Source organism: Opisthocomus hoazin, chromosome 8 (genome assembly GCF_030867145.1).
Source record: "Opisthocomus hoazin isolate bOpiHoa1 chromosome 8, bOpiHoa1.hap1, whole genome shotgun sequence".
Taxonomy (NCBI): domain Eukaryota; kingdom Metazoa; phylum Chordata; class Aves; order Opisthocomiformes; family Opisthocomidae; genus Opisthocomus; species Opisthocomus hoazin.
Window position 1 is genome coordinate 56,931,746 of NC_134421.1, and position 16,320 is coordinate 56,948,065.

Genomic DNA, 16,320 nt, shown 5'->3' on the forward strand with positions numbered 1-16,320 from the left:
TCCTACTGCATCCCAGGATCCCATTCGCTTTCTTGGCAGCCAGGGCACACTGCTGCCTCATGGTCAACCTGTCGTCACCAGGACACCCAGGTCCCTCTCCGCAGAGCTGCTCTCCAGCAGATCCACCCCAAGCCTGTACTGGTGCATGGGGCTGTTCCTCCCCAGGTGCAGGACCCTGCACTTGCCCTTGTTGAACCTCATCAGGTTCCTCTGCACCCAACTCTGCAGCCTGTTCAGGTCTCGCTGAATGGCAGCACAGCCTTCTGGTGTATCTACCACTCCTCCCAATTCTGTGTCGTCAGCAAACTTGCTGAGGGTGCACTCTAACTCTTCATCCAGGTCGTTGATGAAGAAGTTGAACAAGGCTGGGCCCAGTACTGACCCCTGGGGGACACCACTAGTTACCGGCCTCCAACTAGACTCGGCACCGCTGACGACAACCCTCTGAGTTCTGCCATTCAGCCACTTCTCAATCCACCTCACCGACCACTCATCCAGCCCACACTTCCTCAGCTTCCCTAGGACGATGTTATGGGAGACAGTGTCAAAAGCCTTGCTGAAGTCGAGACAGACAACATCCACGGCTCTCCCCTCATCTACCCAGCCAGTCATGCCATCGTAGAAAGCTATCAGATTGGTCAGGTATGGTTTCCCCTTGGTGAATCCATGCTGACTACTCCTGATAACCTTCTTTTCCTCCACTTGCTTGATGATGACCTCCAGGATGAGCTGCTCCATCACCCTTCCTGGGATGGAGGTGAGGCTGACGGGCCTGTAGTTCCCTGGGTCCTCCTTCTTGCCCTTTTTGAAGACTGGAGTGACATTGGCCTTTCTCCAGTCCTCGGGCACCTCTCCTGTCCTCCAGGACCTCTCAAAGATGATGGAGAGTGGCTCAGCAATGACATCCTCCAGCTCCCCCCACAGCACTCGTGGGTGCATTCCATCGGGGCCCATGGATTTGTGGGCTTCCAGATTGCTTAAGCGATCCCTCACGCATTTAAAGCGATGTTCTCCAACTACTCTGAATACTGCAGAATACTTTTTTTTTAGAGCTTTGAAGTGTTGTGGAATTTGTCTGAGAAGATGCAGCATCATTTATGATGACCTAAGTCACAGGAAACAAAGATAATTCCTTAGACTAGCCAAAAATCGTAGAAATTGAGCAATGAAATTAAGGATACCAGAGTCTGAATTTCACTTCGTTAAACGTAACTCACAACATTAGAAAAGGTAACAGTTTACAACTCAGTGCAAGAATAATAAAACAGCTTCCAAGCAAAGCATTACAAGAGAATAATCTACTATTTAAGTAAATACCTGGCTATGAGGTAATTTAGGGACAACCTCAAAATTGCTAAAAAGAAGAACATCGGAATGGCCCAGCCATGCCATACAGCATTCATGTAAATCTGCAGATCAAGAAGAAAAAAAAGAAGAAAAACAGAGAGATGTGGATTACAAACTGCGGTACAGTGAGCTGTATGAAATGCCGTTTCCCATTGTTCTGTTGGGTTCAGAATCACACAACTCAGATCACAGAAGTTAATAAATTTTTTAGCCACCCCATGACAGACAATAGCACTGCATTCATGAACGTAAAGTGGAAACTGTAAGATTGAACTAAATCTCCAGAGATTACACTTCAATAGTTCTCAGCTGCTCGAGAAAATGAATATTCCCAACACTGCAAATACATGAAGGTACAGAAAAAAAAAAAGCAAACCTTGAAGTCTGTGAATCAGCTACATAACTGTGATACGGTCTGCCCTCACCTAGATCAGCTGAAGCAATGGTATAGTAGCAGAGTTATAACAACTAGCCCTTACAGGGCAATAGGATAAACTCCTGCTGTGTTATTTCAGGTCAATTAAATGCCAAATTTTTACCAGGCTTCAACAGATTGCAGGAAAACAGATCGTTCTTACCAAATACAGCAAAAAAGTGCTTCAAAAGGTATTCTGTCCCCTTCCCAACTTCTCAAAATACAGAGACTAGAGCCTCCCTGATGACAGACATGAGGCTTTTTACTCCCAGCCCCAAAACGAAGCACTGCTCCAGCTCCGAGGTCCCAGAGCTTTCTGAGCAACAGCTGAAGTTCCTTCTTTCAGCTTCTATCTGAAGAATGGATTTGTCAAGAGAGATGAGAGAAAAACTGGCAGATTAGGAGAAGGAACGGATACAGGGCACTGGGAGGGGGAAGTCTCCTCCTCAATATTTCTTCAGCTGTGCCATGCAAAGCAGCATCAAATAAGGCTCTATAACTGACAGGGATGGGTCTTTTAATGAAACAGTGTGTGATATTTTCACCAAACACGTTCATTCAGCTACAACTATCGGTATTAATTCCCTTCGACAGCAAAACATTTCATATATACTGTGTCCAAAAGAATTTAGACCATTCAATTAACAGTTAGAAGGAAAACAAATCAAGAATCCACTAAATAGTTATGTCACTTTGTGGCACACAAACCTCCTCACATGGCACGCGAATGCTTGAACTTAGCACACAGACCAGACGTCTGCACATTAAATCAAGGCATTTTGTCTCTCCTCAGTAAGTACGATCCTAACGACTGGCAAAGAGCGTTCACGGTGAATGATAGCTTCTTATCAAACAGAGCCACTATCAGCATTTCAGCCCTAGACAACAAGAGATTTTCCAGAGGCTGAAGTAACCATCAAGTTACAGGACTGGGAGACAGGAAACAAGAAACGAGGGAACAATGCCCAGATCATTCTAAGCTATTTTAACAGTTACAAAACTCTCCTACAATAAACCCAAAATATACAGTTTAAGTGGCTTTGAAATATAACTGAAAGTGACAACTACTGGTTTTTTGTGTTAGATGAAATTACATTATTTGATTTGACTTAAACTGCAGCATAACTCCTACTCAGATATAGCAGTTTCAATGAATTTCAGTAAATAATACATTTTTAAAAGTTCTTACTACTCCTGGAGGAATGGGGTAACTTACAATAAAGGCAATAGCAGAAGTGTAGATAGAATACCAGTCTGATAAGGCAGAGAGATTCTTCACAAAATTAGTAACAGGTTTGGCACCTCTCTCTAAACAGAAGCGGAGAAAAAACATCATTGTTAGAATTAGCTGGCAGTCGTTAAATCACTTGTAAATGACAAACAACCAAATTAGAAAATTAATAGGAATATTCAAGACATGTAAAGATAAAAAGGCTTACCCAAAGTAAGAAAAATTAAACCCATTAATATAACTGAACAACTAGCTAAGTAATGCATTTCCAAAACCAAAAGTGTTATTTAAGACAAAGCTTATGTCTGAACTCTGAGGTATAGGCAAAAATGTTCAACATCCTCTACAGCGGTACCCTGGATGCCGATAAGCAGTCTGTTCTGAGCCCTGTTCATTCCACGCCAAAGACCTCCGCACAGGTCCCTTCGTCCCACTGTAAAACAAGGCAAAGTAGCTTGACTGGACTCCAAGCCACTGAGGAACGATTCGCCATGACCTGAGCAAGCTAGCTTAGAACCAGGCTAGATCTCTCTTGGTGACATTTCTGCAGCAGTCGATGCACTGCTAGCACTTCACTGCTTACTCTTCCTAAGCCAAGAGGCCCAGGACCTTGCTGCCTGAAGAAGCTTGTGTCCCACCTCTGCAGACCTTTGCTCTCGCAGTCACTGCACGGGAGACCAACCTGCGCCAGGACAGGCGTCACTCCCATGCGCAGATGCCCACAGCCAGCAAGAGCAGCTCTTCTTCAGCTCCCTAAAAAAGACTCGTCCTTCACCCTTCCTTCTCCTCTAAGCTCTTTCACCACTTCGGCAAACTAGCCAGGGGACACACAGAGCAGAAGAGGACCTTTGCTTTCTCTGTTGGAACACACGGGTTTCGCCTTCCCTGCTGAGGAGAGTGATGACAACTCCTGCACAGGAGGGCCCCAGAAGCACCCACCCTGGTCTGCAGGAGAGCTGACAAATTCCAAAGGCTTTCCTCGAGAAAGCCTACGACTTGCTGTCCTAGTTTGTTTGCCTTGAAATTCAGCTATCCTTGACACAGTCCCTATGGGAAGTAATTAAACAGTTAGGACTGGATTTCCTTGAGCATCAGTGGCACAACCAAAGCAGCAGATGAAATAAGCGGCAGGGCACGCCTGGGCCACTGGAGGTGGTCATGGACTACAGCACTGCTCCACCATCTGACATCGAACCTGCAGAGAAGGTCAACACCTGGAAACCGCTGGCAACAACAGGGGTTTGGAGATCAGCCAAGGGTCTTGAGAGGTCTCGTCGGTCATCAGGCACCCCTGGGCAACAGGGATCTAGATTTTGTGGCTCAGCGAGTGGAAATAAAGAACCACTCAAAGCTTAAGCTTAATACTGCTTTTTTTAAAGCTATTCTGAAGGCAATGCACGTGCACCATGAAGAAGAGGTCACAAGTATTCTCCCAAATGAAACTGAAATGGACACCAGTATTAGAATGTGGAGAACAAAGCTGACCTTACATGGAGATTACAGACCCTCATTTCAACTTCACCTTCTCCCCTACAATAATTAACCAACTTGGAGCACAAATCAGCCATGTTTTTTTCAGGCTAGCAATTCATGGCTGCATACAACTTTTGGAGGGCTTAACTTTGTTCAACCCACCATCTTGCATCCTCCACCTTCCAAAACAATTTATCAGCTATCCAAGAGAAAGAAATGCAAGACCCACTCTGTGTAGTGCATCATCCAGCCCCTCCTTGTTTGAAAGCACAAGCTAACAGACTAGCAAGCGAGCTACAAGCAGCTCAGGCATAAGCAAATGAACACTGTTACTTTTGCCGTTACACAAATACCCTGTTCTTGCTTATTACATTTTAATTAACATTACATTTTTAGTTCAGAGATATCCTACGTAATTCAAGATTAAAGGCAAGCTTCTACCACTGCTCCTCTAAGTCACTTTGCACTCCAAACACTAATTCAGGATTTCAGAAGCACTTCTGCTTAAGAACTGGCAGAAGTATTTCAAAACACTGTATTTTAAAATGCAGCAATCCTCCCGACAGGGTTACTAAGAACAATTTTTACTTCCAGAAAATAAAATACTGCTATGTACTTACTTAATCTTCTCATATTTTCAGTCAATCTGAAAAATAATGAATAAAACCAATTCGTTAAACAGGCAAGTAGCACACAGTTGTGTACATTTGATCCCTGAAATACTGCTCACTGTTATAAATCAGATGTTTGTGCATAAAGTTTCATTCTTGCCTGTTACGAAAGGAGTTTTTAGTAACTAATACAGCCTACCTTGCATCAGACCAAAAATTGAAATGTAAAAGCTCTCCCGCCTAACTAAGACTTTGTCCACAGTCTGAGAGGCATATCTCGTAATATCTCGTACATAATATACCTCTTAGGCTACATTAGACAGCAGAGAAACTTCAGATTTCATGTTTTGCCCAAAGCATTCACAAACCTTTTGAGATGGTTCTGTGCTTTCAGTTTTATGACTTGCTAGGCAAATATTTGCTCAAACCATGTAAAAGATTGTAAAAAGAAAAAAAAGAGAGAAAAGCAAAGCAACTTGTAAAGAAGCCAACAATTTCTGACAATCACGTTAGAGACTTACCTTCTAGCACTAAGTGGCTCTTCTGTTTCCACTGTATTCTCTTCTGGCTGAAATCTGAAGTCCTCAACATACTCCCCAAATTTGTCACAAAACCACTTCTGGAGTCTCGAGCAGACTGTGTGACTACATTTATCTATAAAAAAGAAGCGCTAAGTATCAGGATAACACAGAAGACATCGTCATACAAAGGCTGTCCCTGTTCCCGCACACCGTGCTCCATTGGGAAGCAGACTTGGCACAGCTTTCCCATCCTTCACCAACACTCCTCAGGGAAACTCACTCCGTGATTTCCTTCTGCCATCGCACAGAAACCCTGACTGCACTAAGCTGGTAAAATAAGGCGAAAGGTGACTCCTGCTTTGCTTCAAGTACAGCACATGGAAGCATCTTATTACCACAAGTACAGAGATTACTTCAACATCCTAACAAACGAGAATTTTTAGCAAGCACTGTAAAAACATCTTCTGGTTAAGAGGTTCCTGTAAACAGCAGACTGACGTAAATCTCAGTGTTCCTATTCTGCTGCAGGCTCACCTTGAGAAAAGCAAGTGTAAAGCAAAGCACTCCTGAACACAGAGCAGGACAACCACCTTGCAGCCACACGAATCTGACAGGACAGTGAGGTGGAAACTTGAGCAAGATTCTGCAAGAGGCATTTTTACTACTGCTGTCCAACCATTTATAGGCTGTAAAGATTGCGCACGCGCGTGCGTGTGTATACATAAACACACGTAACATACACTTTCTTGTTTCTAAAGACAGGCTACAGAAATTATGCTGTATGTGCCACTTCCTATATATGGAATATGTAGTCATCGTACTGCCTGCAAAGTCTTATATGGCAAAGTAATGAAGTGATGCACACTTTCTGTATGTCAGTTTCAGTGGAAAAACACAACATAAATCTATAGGTATATGGAAATAATATTAGGGTATAAGCCTTAAGGCAGCACAGGTGAGAGCAAAATAATCACCTTTTGCTTCACCTGTAACTCAGAGAATAACTGTCTAGAAGGAACAGAATGACTATTCTTTGGAAAGGTAGGTCAATATAGAAATGTCACAAAGAGGACACTGGTCACAACTACTGCAGGGCCAAACTTAGCACAGAACTCCATAAAATTAAGATATGATTAAACAGAGGTATGAAACAGTAACCCTCCAACTACAACCGCCAACACGATGCTTTTAAGCATGTCAGAAAAAAGCAACCAGTGCTCAGAAAACAGAATCAAACTCTTCATTAATGGCAGTGATACCTAGAAAACCAAGGAATTTAGTGGCCGCTTACAGCTGAGACAACACTTACAACTGAAAATAAAAAAATACAAACCAGCTTCCCACATGCTAACACTTCAGATAGTACTGAGAAAGAAATTCTGAGTGTACAAGACAGAAAAAAATGGCACGTTGTACTTCACACAACAGAAAGCACTGACATTATGGGAGTACAAGAGGAGCAACTTCAAATTTAATGTGCAGATTTACAAGGCTAAGTGGTTATCTCAATCAAGAGGTGTGGGGAAGAAAGCTCACGTGTACTGAAAGATTGAGAATCTGCCTGTTGCCTTAGTTCTTTGAGAAATCACTGTATTATTGAGCTCATAATAAGCAGCAGCTTGAGAAATGTGGACAACGGTGAAGGTGTCCAAAACAATGAGTAACTCTTAAGTTTATTTTTCCCCAGAATATCTTTTCTTTTTAAAAAAGGAAGAAGTAATATGGTTAATGGCATAAAAGAGCTTCTGCAGTCGAGAACAAAACAGAAATTCTTTTCAATGTATTACACCTGTTTTTCGGTAAGTCCAGGATCAGCAAGTCATGCAAGAGCCATGAAGTCAGGCAACAGGTTTCATGACATTCCTAAAGGCTTTACAACACCAAATAAATTCCTTGCACAGGTGTGCAAAGTCAACTACTAAAAGTAAATGCAGAATCATGTACAGACAGGTAAGAAGCTGCTCAAATGGTCTTTCTTATTCGGCTTCCTCAGAAGCCTGCTTAAGGACCCTGCAAGTTTTTCAGCAAGGTTTGATCTTCCAAAGATCAAACGAAAGGGGTGGGGGGAAAAAAAAAAAAAAATCCAACTGAATCAAACTGCTAGTAGAGATCTGACCAAGATTACCTGTTCCGTTGGCCTGCGTCTGCGGCTTTGCAGGTTGCTGAGCTGCAGCCACCTCTTCCGTCCTACGAAGAAAACGGAAAACATGTGAAATGCGACAGATGAAGAATTATTTCCCTTTTAGGTAAAGGGAGTGCTGGAACCTCCACGGTTTCTACAGCTGAGATAACACAAGATGACAAGGAAAAAAAATAAACTTATGCCCTTTCACAAGCTTCAAAATATTCATTGCACATCGCCCTTCAGATCCATGGAAACACCATCCACTGGAAGGAGAGGCGTGGTTTAGCCATTTCCTGACACCGACAGCTCAATTTCATCTTAGAACTACTAAACCATTTAGTATCAAATTTGTTGTATTCCTTCTGCCTTTGTGTTGTATATTCATTGCAATGCCTGCCAGGAAAACTCTTCAGAGGCCCAACTATTCCCACAGTAATAAATGAAAAGGGATTCCGTATCGCAAGTTGATAAGCACAATACCAGAACAAAACCACAGTTTAATGCATGAACCTTGAATTCTGCATTGTTGCTCGCATCGAACACCACTCATCTTCACAACGTGAGGAACAGGTGTCAAGAATTATTTAAAATGTTGTGTTGTAAGCTCTTGAAATGCACAGATACCTACCCTTTTTAAAAATACCTTTTTAAAAACTTGAAAAATTTAAATAAAGGTCTAAAAAACCAAGACAAAAGTGTTCTAATAATTTGTGGCAAGTAGCACGCATCACTGGTCTCATCTTCCAAAATGAGTCAAGAATAATATTTCCATCCATTAGCACTGAACAGATTTTGGAAAACACAAATGCCTTTGCCATTCTGCACATCTGCAAGGCTCCAAATTCCATTTGCACTCTGCACGGCTTCCAACTGCCAACCTGCCTTGAGAACACGTCAGGCTTTAGTCCAAAAGTCTTCAGCCATCCATGTTGATATCCTACAGAATGACTCCTCTAATGAAGCAGCAGCTTTGACAACATAACAGCAGCTGTAGCAAGCTTTACTTGACAGGGAGTTGTAAAAGGACTGAAAAGATTGCTGCTTGAAACAAAAACGGCTCGGGCGTGCGATTCCATCATCACTCCTTTATCAGACAATAGAGGTGCTTGCAAATGTTCCCTTCACCTTTCGCTCCGCAGGAAGGGAACCAAGCGGGACACTGGTCAGCAAATGGAGAGCGGGAGGAGGGATCCCACTGTACTGGGCAGACTGCAGCAGTATAGATGGATATACAGTTCTCGCTCTTGCTGTTCCTCCAGAAAGTACATTAGGGAAAGATCTCACTGTACCGTCTGCACACAGAAAAGGCCATTGCAAATTCGTGCAGCCTGAATGACTACGACAGAGAAACTGCAGAACTAATTACCTCCCTGCCTTCCTAAGCACTCCCCATAGTTAATGAGCTTTGCACATCCCCGTTCATTACTAACAGGAACATTCAGAAATAATTTACGGATTTAAAATTATAACTGGACATCCATCAGCGTGCAGCAGCTGAATTCAATGGTTTCTACTTTCAAAGCCACTTATTTTCCTCTTCAGGACTTTTCCACGTGCCTTCTGTATTTGCAGCAAGTCTTCGTTTCAAAAGCCACCTGAAATTCCACCAGTTTCTTTGTTCTAGCTAACCTTTAACTTTGGTTTCTGTGTTGGTTTTCCTCATTTTGTATACAAACCACAGGTTCCCCACCCAAAACCTCCTCCTCTCCTTACTCTTTCCCCTACACACCCTTGCATCTCCTCCACTTCCAGCTCTGTCTCTCTAAAGACAGGGAGCAATTAACGTGGTCAAACTTGCACAAACTATTATACAGCAGTGCCCTGTTTTCCTCTATCAGCACATCAGACTGTTCCACCACAGAGGCGGGCATTTGCATCCACCGTCGGTCACTGCCACCATGTTTCACTGAAGCTGAAGACACATTCTGGAAGGAAGGGTGTAGTCATTCCCAAGCAGGTTCCCACAGGCAGGAGCCGGTTGCTCAACCCGCTCCAGCCGTGCCATGGCACTGGGGAGGTGTCACACCTGAACGGCTCCAGCAACAGAGCCGAGGTGGGATCCCAGCAGTCCTCAGCCGTCGGGCTGGGTCTTCCTTTGACACGCTGGGATATATTTTCACAAGCAGCACAGCGTCATCACTCCCCACGCGTCTTGCCAAAAAAAAAAAAAAAAACAAACAAAAAAAATCTCCTCAAGAAGCCGTTCTGGATAGCAGTGTCACTGGGCTCCATCAGGAGCACGTGACGGTTTGGCTTTGACCCTTCTTGGTGCTTTTTCGTTTCATTTTCTTGGCGCTTTTTCTTTTCGTTTTCTTGGCAATGGCTTACTTGCCATCTGCCTCTTACTCCTTCCCTGTGAAGAACCTGACCTTTACGAATCATCAGGTTAATGACAGCGCATTACTGCACCTGTGAATCAGGTTATAATTAGCCACTTCAGACACATTTGGGCCAGGAAGCTCAGGACTCCTTGTTTAGGCTTGCACACCCACCGGGAAGCTCAATCCCAAAATCAGGTCATGTTGAACTAGCCAGCACACCAAGACCACTGACAGAGTGGAGCAATTCTCTTTCCTTACAGCTTCTGAACCACACTTCATGCCAGACATCAGTTACAAGGCTGGAAAACTTAAGTCGTCCCCAGAACAACGCAAAACGCTGCATTTCTATGCAGGTTTCCTAACTGCAGCCTGCACCAAAGAAAACAAGCTGCATGAACTCCTCTAGGACCACGCTTTTCACACAGAAAAAGGGGTGTGATTGGTAATGCCAAAAGATCCACCACCCGAGGCTAGGTCATGCTTATCCAGCTAGGGGTTGCACCCATTTAAAACAGGTAAGAGCAACTACAGCCAATGGAGAAGACAAACACAAAGGTGCCAATTTTTACTTTTATATTTTAAATATATACTGCAGACAGGGAGCACAACTGCTAGAGCTGCTCACGACCAGCAGACATGTAGCATTCAAAAGTGACCAGCACACACCGATGCAGCATCCACTTGATGCTGCCCCACAGAATAGTGCCAAAGGATTATTTCTGTAGCTGCAAGTACGACACAAAAGTTACAGGAGCCTTGACACTGAAGGCCATTTACTTTAACCAAACATCTTTGGTTTGTGCGTACTTGGCCTTGAACACAGCTGCAAGCTGACGTGTGTGTGAACCAACGCTCTCCCCAACAACTGCGTGAAGACCGGACTTGCTGCACACAACAGGGCCAGTCGCTGCTGGGATTTTCTCCGACGTGTTAAAAGCAACTTTCCTACAGGCTGATTCTGAGTACCGAGCTCAAAAGCAACCCATCATCATTCTTTGGACAGCTGTTGTGGAAGGCAGTCAAGGCTGTCACATCTTTCTTACTGCTCAAAACAACATGAATGTGTACGCACTTCCATCAAAAGCACCTTACAACCTCAGAAATGCAAAAATAAGCATAAAAGAGATCTTTTCACAGCCTAGTTTAAAGACTAATCATTCGAATTATGCATGGCTTCTTAGCCTGAGGAGCTGCACAAAACTGAGTTAGAACATTTTCTTATGTTTTGCATCTCCTTCCCATTAAAATACACCAAACATTTCAGAAGGCTTTGTCCTCCTCACTAGATACTCCCACATTTTACATGGCTAGCGTCCTAAATTGGTAGCTTCAGAAACGAAAGGTTGATGAAGAAATAATCATCAGCCCAAAGTTGCACAAGACCTAAAAGTTCATGGGCAGGAAAAAAAAAAATAAATACAGTCTTGACAGGAGCTCCTTTACCAGCAGCAGCCTGTCACCAAATCTACTAATTTAAAAACAGACGCGCGTGAAGTTCAGCCAGCTGGGTATGTCAGCCACCACGCATGTCAGCAATCCCAGCACGGCACGGCAGCTGAGCAAGGAACTTTTGACCCAGGTCTCAGGTTCTTGCTACCTGCGTGGTGTCCCAGCCTGATGGGATCCTTCAGAAGGGGACGCTTCCGGCCTCCAGAGCAATCGCATGCCGAGGCACCTTCTCAACCACAAAGTCAGCCATACCCAAAACATCACGTGTGGAAAATGACGTCATGTAACAAGAGGCCCGGAAGAGTTAACCAAGGTAAGGGGTACAGAAGGAATAGTGCCTTATGCAGAAACATTGTCTATTTTCTCCTCTTAAAAATAGCTCACAATGATACTAATAAAAAGGTTTGCATAAGCCACAGCTTGTTGGTAGGTGTTGTTGCAAAGCTGCTTTTTTTGGTTTGGGTTTTTTTTGTTGGGTTTTTTTTTTTTTTCCCTGAGTGATGGAGCTAGCTCACAATTTGTAAAATAAGGCAGCAATAAGCCCACAAGTTACACTAAAGCCTTGCTCACACAGACTATTCCAAATTATTTATGCATTGTTCCATCCAGCAAAATGTCGTAAGCTTCAGCTGTTGTACCAAACGCTGTGCAGTCCCAAAGTGCGTCTACGCACAACTTCAGCTGAGGCCACCATGCTGCTGAATACTCAGCTATATAGACAACGAACACCATGACAAATTAAACCACTAAGCATCCTCTTCACTCCTCCCTCCAAACCAGTCAATGAAAGAAACCCATGTTCTCCACTAAAAAAAAAAAATCAAAAAAAAATCTGCATTGTTAGCTCACTGTTTTCTCCTTGCTGAACACTTTGCAGCACATATTTATATAGCTACATGTATTGATCTACTTCACAAATACTTTTGAATACTGCAACTATTAAAACAATTTCTTCCTTCTTACACTACAGCATGGTTTGTTTTTCATTAGTAGTTCACAGAACTTTGCTTATAGAATAAGCAAAAAGAAGAGTATATGCAAACATATGCGTATCTATTTAAAGCTTGTATGAAAAATTACCTGAGAAGCAGGGCAAATTTGGTTTTGTTGACGTAAGCAGAGGCAGCCTTCCGTGGTTACTTTGCTTAACAAAATCACGTTTCCCCCAGGTGTAAATGTGGCCCATTACATATTTGATTGTGTCAGCCAACACTTTGCCTGTATCCTAATAAAAGTATTTTAAAATGTCTACAGTGAAGTGCAAAAAGATAACAAACAGCGAAGAAGAATTTCACACAACGGAGCACAAGTTAAGGAAAAACCAATGGCATACCTCGTATCTCTGTAAACCGCAAGCACTCACAGGCTGCAGTGGGCCCTTCAGACCCTGGGCCATCCTCATTACTCTGAAACAGGGCAGGGTGATGGGTACCTTCCTGCAGAGGAAGATGGCTCCTCATCCTTCTCCAGGACTCCCAGCAATGACGGGATCACTCTCCCCGTTTTCTGTGTGTGACCTAGAGCCCAGGCACTCTGCTCTCGGGAGAAAGCCTAAAGCCCTGTGCCAGCGCTAAAGACAAACATGTGGAATTTGCATCTCAAGCAGCTTCTTCAAGGCAGCGAGTCACAGACAAGAAAGTCGCCTGAAGCCTCCGTTTTATCCACCAACAGCAGAAAACAGTACTCATTGCTTTGTGCCGCTGTTACCAAGATAGCCAACACTCTCAGCACGGGGAGTAACACAGCAAATACAGTGTTTGTGGGTGCGTATGAGGAGCAGCTGAGGAAACTGGGCTTGTTTAGTCCGGAGAAGAAGAACCTGAGGGGAGTCCTTATTGCTCTCTACAACTACCTGAAAGGTGGTTGTAGAGAGGTGGGTGTTGGTCTCTTCTCCCAAGTGACAAGTGATACGAGAGAGAACAGCCTCAAGTTGCATCAGGGGAGGTTTAGATTGGATGTTAGGAAAAATCTCTTTACTGAAAGAGTGGTCAGGCGCTGGAACAGGCTGCCCAGGGCAGTGGTTGAGTCACCATCCCTGGAGGTATTTAAAAGATGCGTAGCTGTGGTGCTCAGGGACACGTTTTAGTGGTGGACTCGGTAGTGTTAGATTTACGGTTGCACTCAATGATCTACAGGTTTTTTCCAACCTAAAGGATTCTATGATTCTACAGGAGTAGGAGGTAAACAGACCACAGAAAGCAACTAGGCTCACATGTTTCCTATAAATGGCGCCTATATCCATTGCTACAGACTACCAGTGGATGTGGACTGCTGGCCTGACCAGAAAGGCATTTTCACACTCAGGATGAATACAGAAAGAAGCAGCAGGATGGGAGCAGCTTGTATGGCACTGGGAAACCTCATATCCAAGCAAAAAGTTTCGCCTGTTTGTTCTTGCTTGTCACCTCTAAGTAACCAGCAGTGCTATCGCACGCAATTACCAACTCAGCCTGCACCATCTCCTGATGACAGTAGTTGATGCTGAACCAAAGATCCTACTGCTCAGCCAAGTAATCTTAGCTACTGCTGAGGAAGATAACACGGGGAGCGACGTATGCAAGTGGTCTAGACCAACAAGGCCACCAAGCAGGTGCTACGGTCTTAAGACCTAAAGTCCATGCAGCTAGGCAGACTAAGGAGAGACAACATCAAATGTGATGCTTTGCATCATCAAGGTGGGTGTCCTCAAGGCTGAAAGGACTTAGGGGTATAGGGAAGCATGTTTTGTCATTGCAGTGGCAAGAGACGCTCAAACTCCAGTCACTACCACATATTTAGGGTTGTGCCGTGATACTGGGATGTCCTTGCTGCGGCTAGACCAGGAGTAACAATGACTGCGCAGTCTGGAGATGACACAGGTTTTGAAGAGGCAAAGCATATGCAATGGCATGGCGAAGGCCCTGGAATTCAATAGCACACAGGGCACACTAATAGCTCCAGGTAGGTGGGATCCCAGAGGGAGGGCATCAGAGAAGGTGAAACAAAGAATAGCCCAACGACACAAGTGTCAGGACACCTCTGCAGCTAGGGCATTCCATATGGTGAAGTAATGCAGATGTACGTGGGTGCACAAGATGTACTTTTACAGGAAAACAGACAGCTTCTCTCTCTGGGAGCTACTAATTGATTTTAAGAAAGCCTAGGCTGGAAATGGATGCTTTCACCAGAACTCCTCAGACACAGTCAGAGATTTCAAGTGGCTTTCAGCTTTACAGTGAAGATATTTATCTTACCTTGCTTTAGATATTTCTCTTACCTTGCTTTAAGTACTTCAGTGACTTTTTGTTCTAGCTCTAATCTCCTCTGCCGCTCCTTTTCTAGCTCCTGCCTCAAGGTTTCAGCATTTGTGTCTTCTCTCAGCTTCCGGAGCTCCTCCTCTGTTAATTAAGGGAGAACAAAAAGATTTAGTTACCCTGAAGCATTTCTATAAGAAAATTAAAACTAGTTATGACAGATTAGGTGTTCTTTGGTTTTTTTTTAATCTACGCTACACCGAATACATTCACCAGAAAATACAAGTAGTCAACGGCTAGAGAGACTTCATAAAAAGTACACAGCTGTATCATCTAGAAAATGTTTAGTTACAAATATTAAAGCGAGGAGAAAAACAACTTCAAGGTTTTATTTTCAAGGCGCAGTGTGTCAAAAACAAGCCCTTGGTACTAGCTACCTTTACCTAAATACAACGTGACATACCCTTCATTCCCCAAAGAAATAATCAGCAGGAAAGGCTGTCTACTGCAAAATCCAGTGGTCAAACAAGAAAAAAAAAAAACCTGTCTGTTCTCTTCTCCCATGTCTATGGGTAGGAAAAAAACCCCAAACTTATATTCACATAAAGTTATATGCTGCCACATAACCCTCTATCCATCAGTTTCTGGTACCCCTGTATTTTTATATGCCGGATGGCCCCATCATGGACCAGAGTATCTCACAGTTTCAAGAAGGGGTTATGAGACAAGGAACTAAGTTCAGATTTTTACCCTTTTCAGAGATTACAGTGTGTCCTACTACCTTCCATGTCATAATTTATGTATAAATATATATACGCATACACACACATACACTTAGTCACACAAACACATATACACTCACAAATTTTTTCATGAGAACTTAGTATCAGCTATGCCTAAGGCTTTTATGTGGCTAACTAGCCTTGCTTTTTTCTCACTGGCAGTATCCTTGTTCATGACCTTATTTTACTCTTGAGCTACAACGGGGTCACTATCACTGATCACTTTTCCAAGACAGGTATACAAGAGACACGATACAAAGAAGATCGGGAATCTCTCTCTCTCTTTTTTTCTTTTTGTTAAACAATAAGATTACTCCGCATTTTGGTCTCTGGCCTGTTTTTTAAGCTCAGTCTCGACAATAAATAATAGAATAGCAGGTGTATTTCAAGCTTAAAGCAAACCAGAGCAGAAAATACTTGCTAATTCCACTACCTACACAGACACAGGGGTTCAGACTTCATGTCATTTTACAAGATTTGTATATTGTGTTCCACCCTTCAGCAACCTCTTCCGTTTCTTTTCTCATATTGCCTTGCAAATCTTTGATAATCAGATAATTTTGATAGCTGAGCCTCTCCGACTCCAATCGTTATGTGTTTTGAGAAGGTCTGAAGCCCTTGTGCAAATATTCAGAAGAACAGACAAACTCCAGCCCCTCTGCAGGAGGCCCTTGTGTGGTGTCTCCCATCATTTTATCCGCTCTGTAGGTTAGGTGCTGGTAGATTATCTGTATTTCCGCAGCACTAAGAGGTTTAGAGCACAGCATCAGGAGCGACAGGCAAGAGATACACGAATCGAGAGGACAGTACAA

The 16,320-nt window shown here is 43.4% G+C and overlaps 1 protein-coding gene across 4 annotated transcripts in view; it reads right to left on the bottom strand.

Annotated features, from left to right (window-relative positions):
* Window positions 1–16,320, bottom strand: part of LOC142362140 (GRAM domain-containing protein 4) — a 76,252-nt gene that overhangs the window by 13,426 nt on the left and 46,506 nt on the right. For all 4 annotated transcript variants that reach the window (XM_075427698.1, XM_075427697.1, XM_075427696.1 and 1 more), the window contains exons 4-9: window positions 14,750–14,870; window positions 7,724–7,785; window positions 5,599–5,731; window positions 5,087–5,112; window positions 2,979–3,070; window positions 1,318–1,409 (exon numbers count right to left, since the gene is read on the bottom strand). In XM_075427698.1, the coding sequence (XP_075283813.1) occupies window positions 1,318–1,409; window positions 2,979–3,070; window positions 5,087–5,112; window positions 5,599–5,731; window positions 7,724–7,785; window positions 14,750–14,870 (526 nt within the window). The remainder of the gene's footprint in view (window positions 1–1,317; window positions 1,410–2,978; window positions 3,071–5,086; window positions 5,113–5,598; window positions 5,732–7,723; window positions 7,786–14,749; window positions 14,871–16,320) is intronic.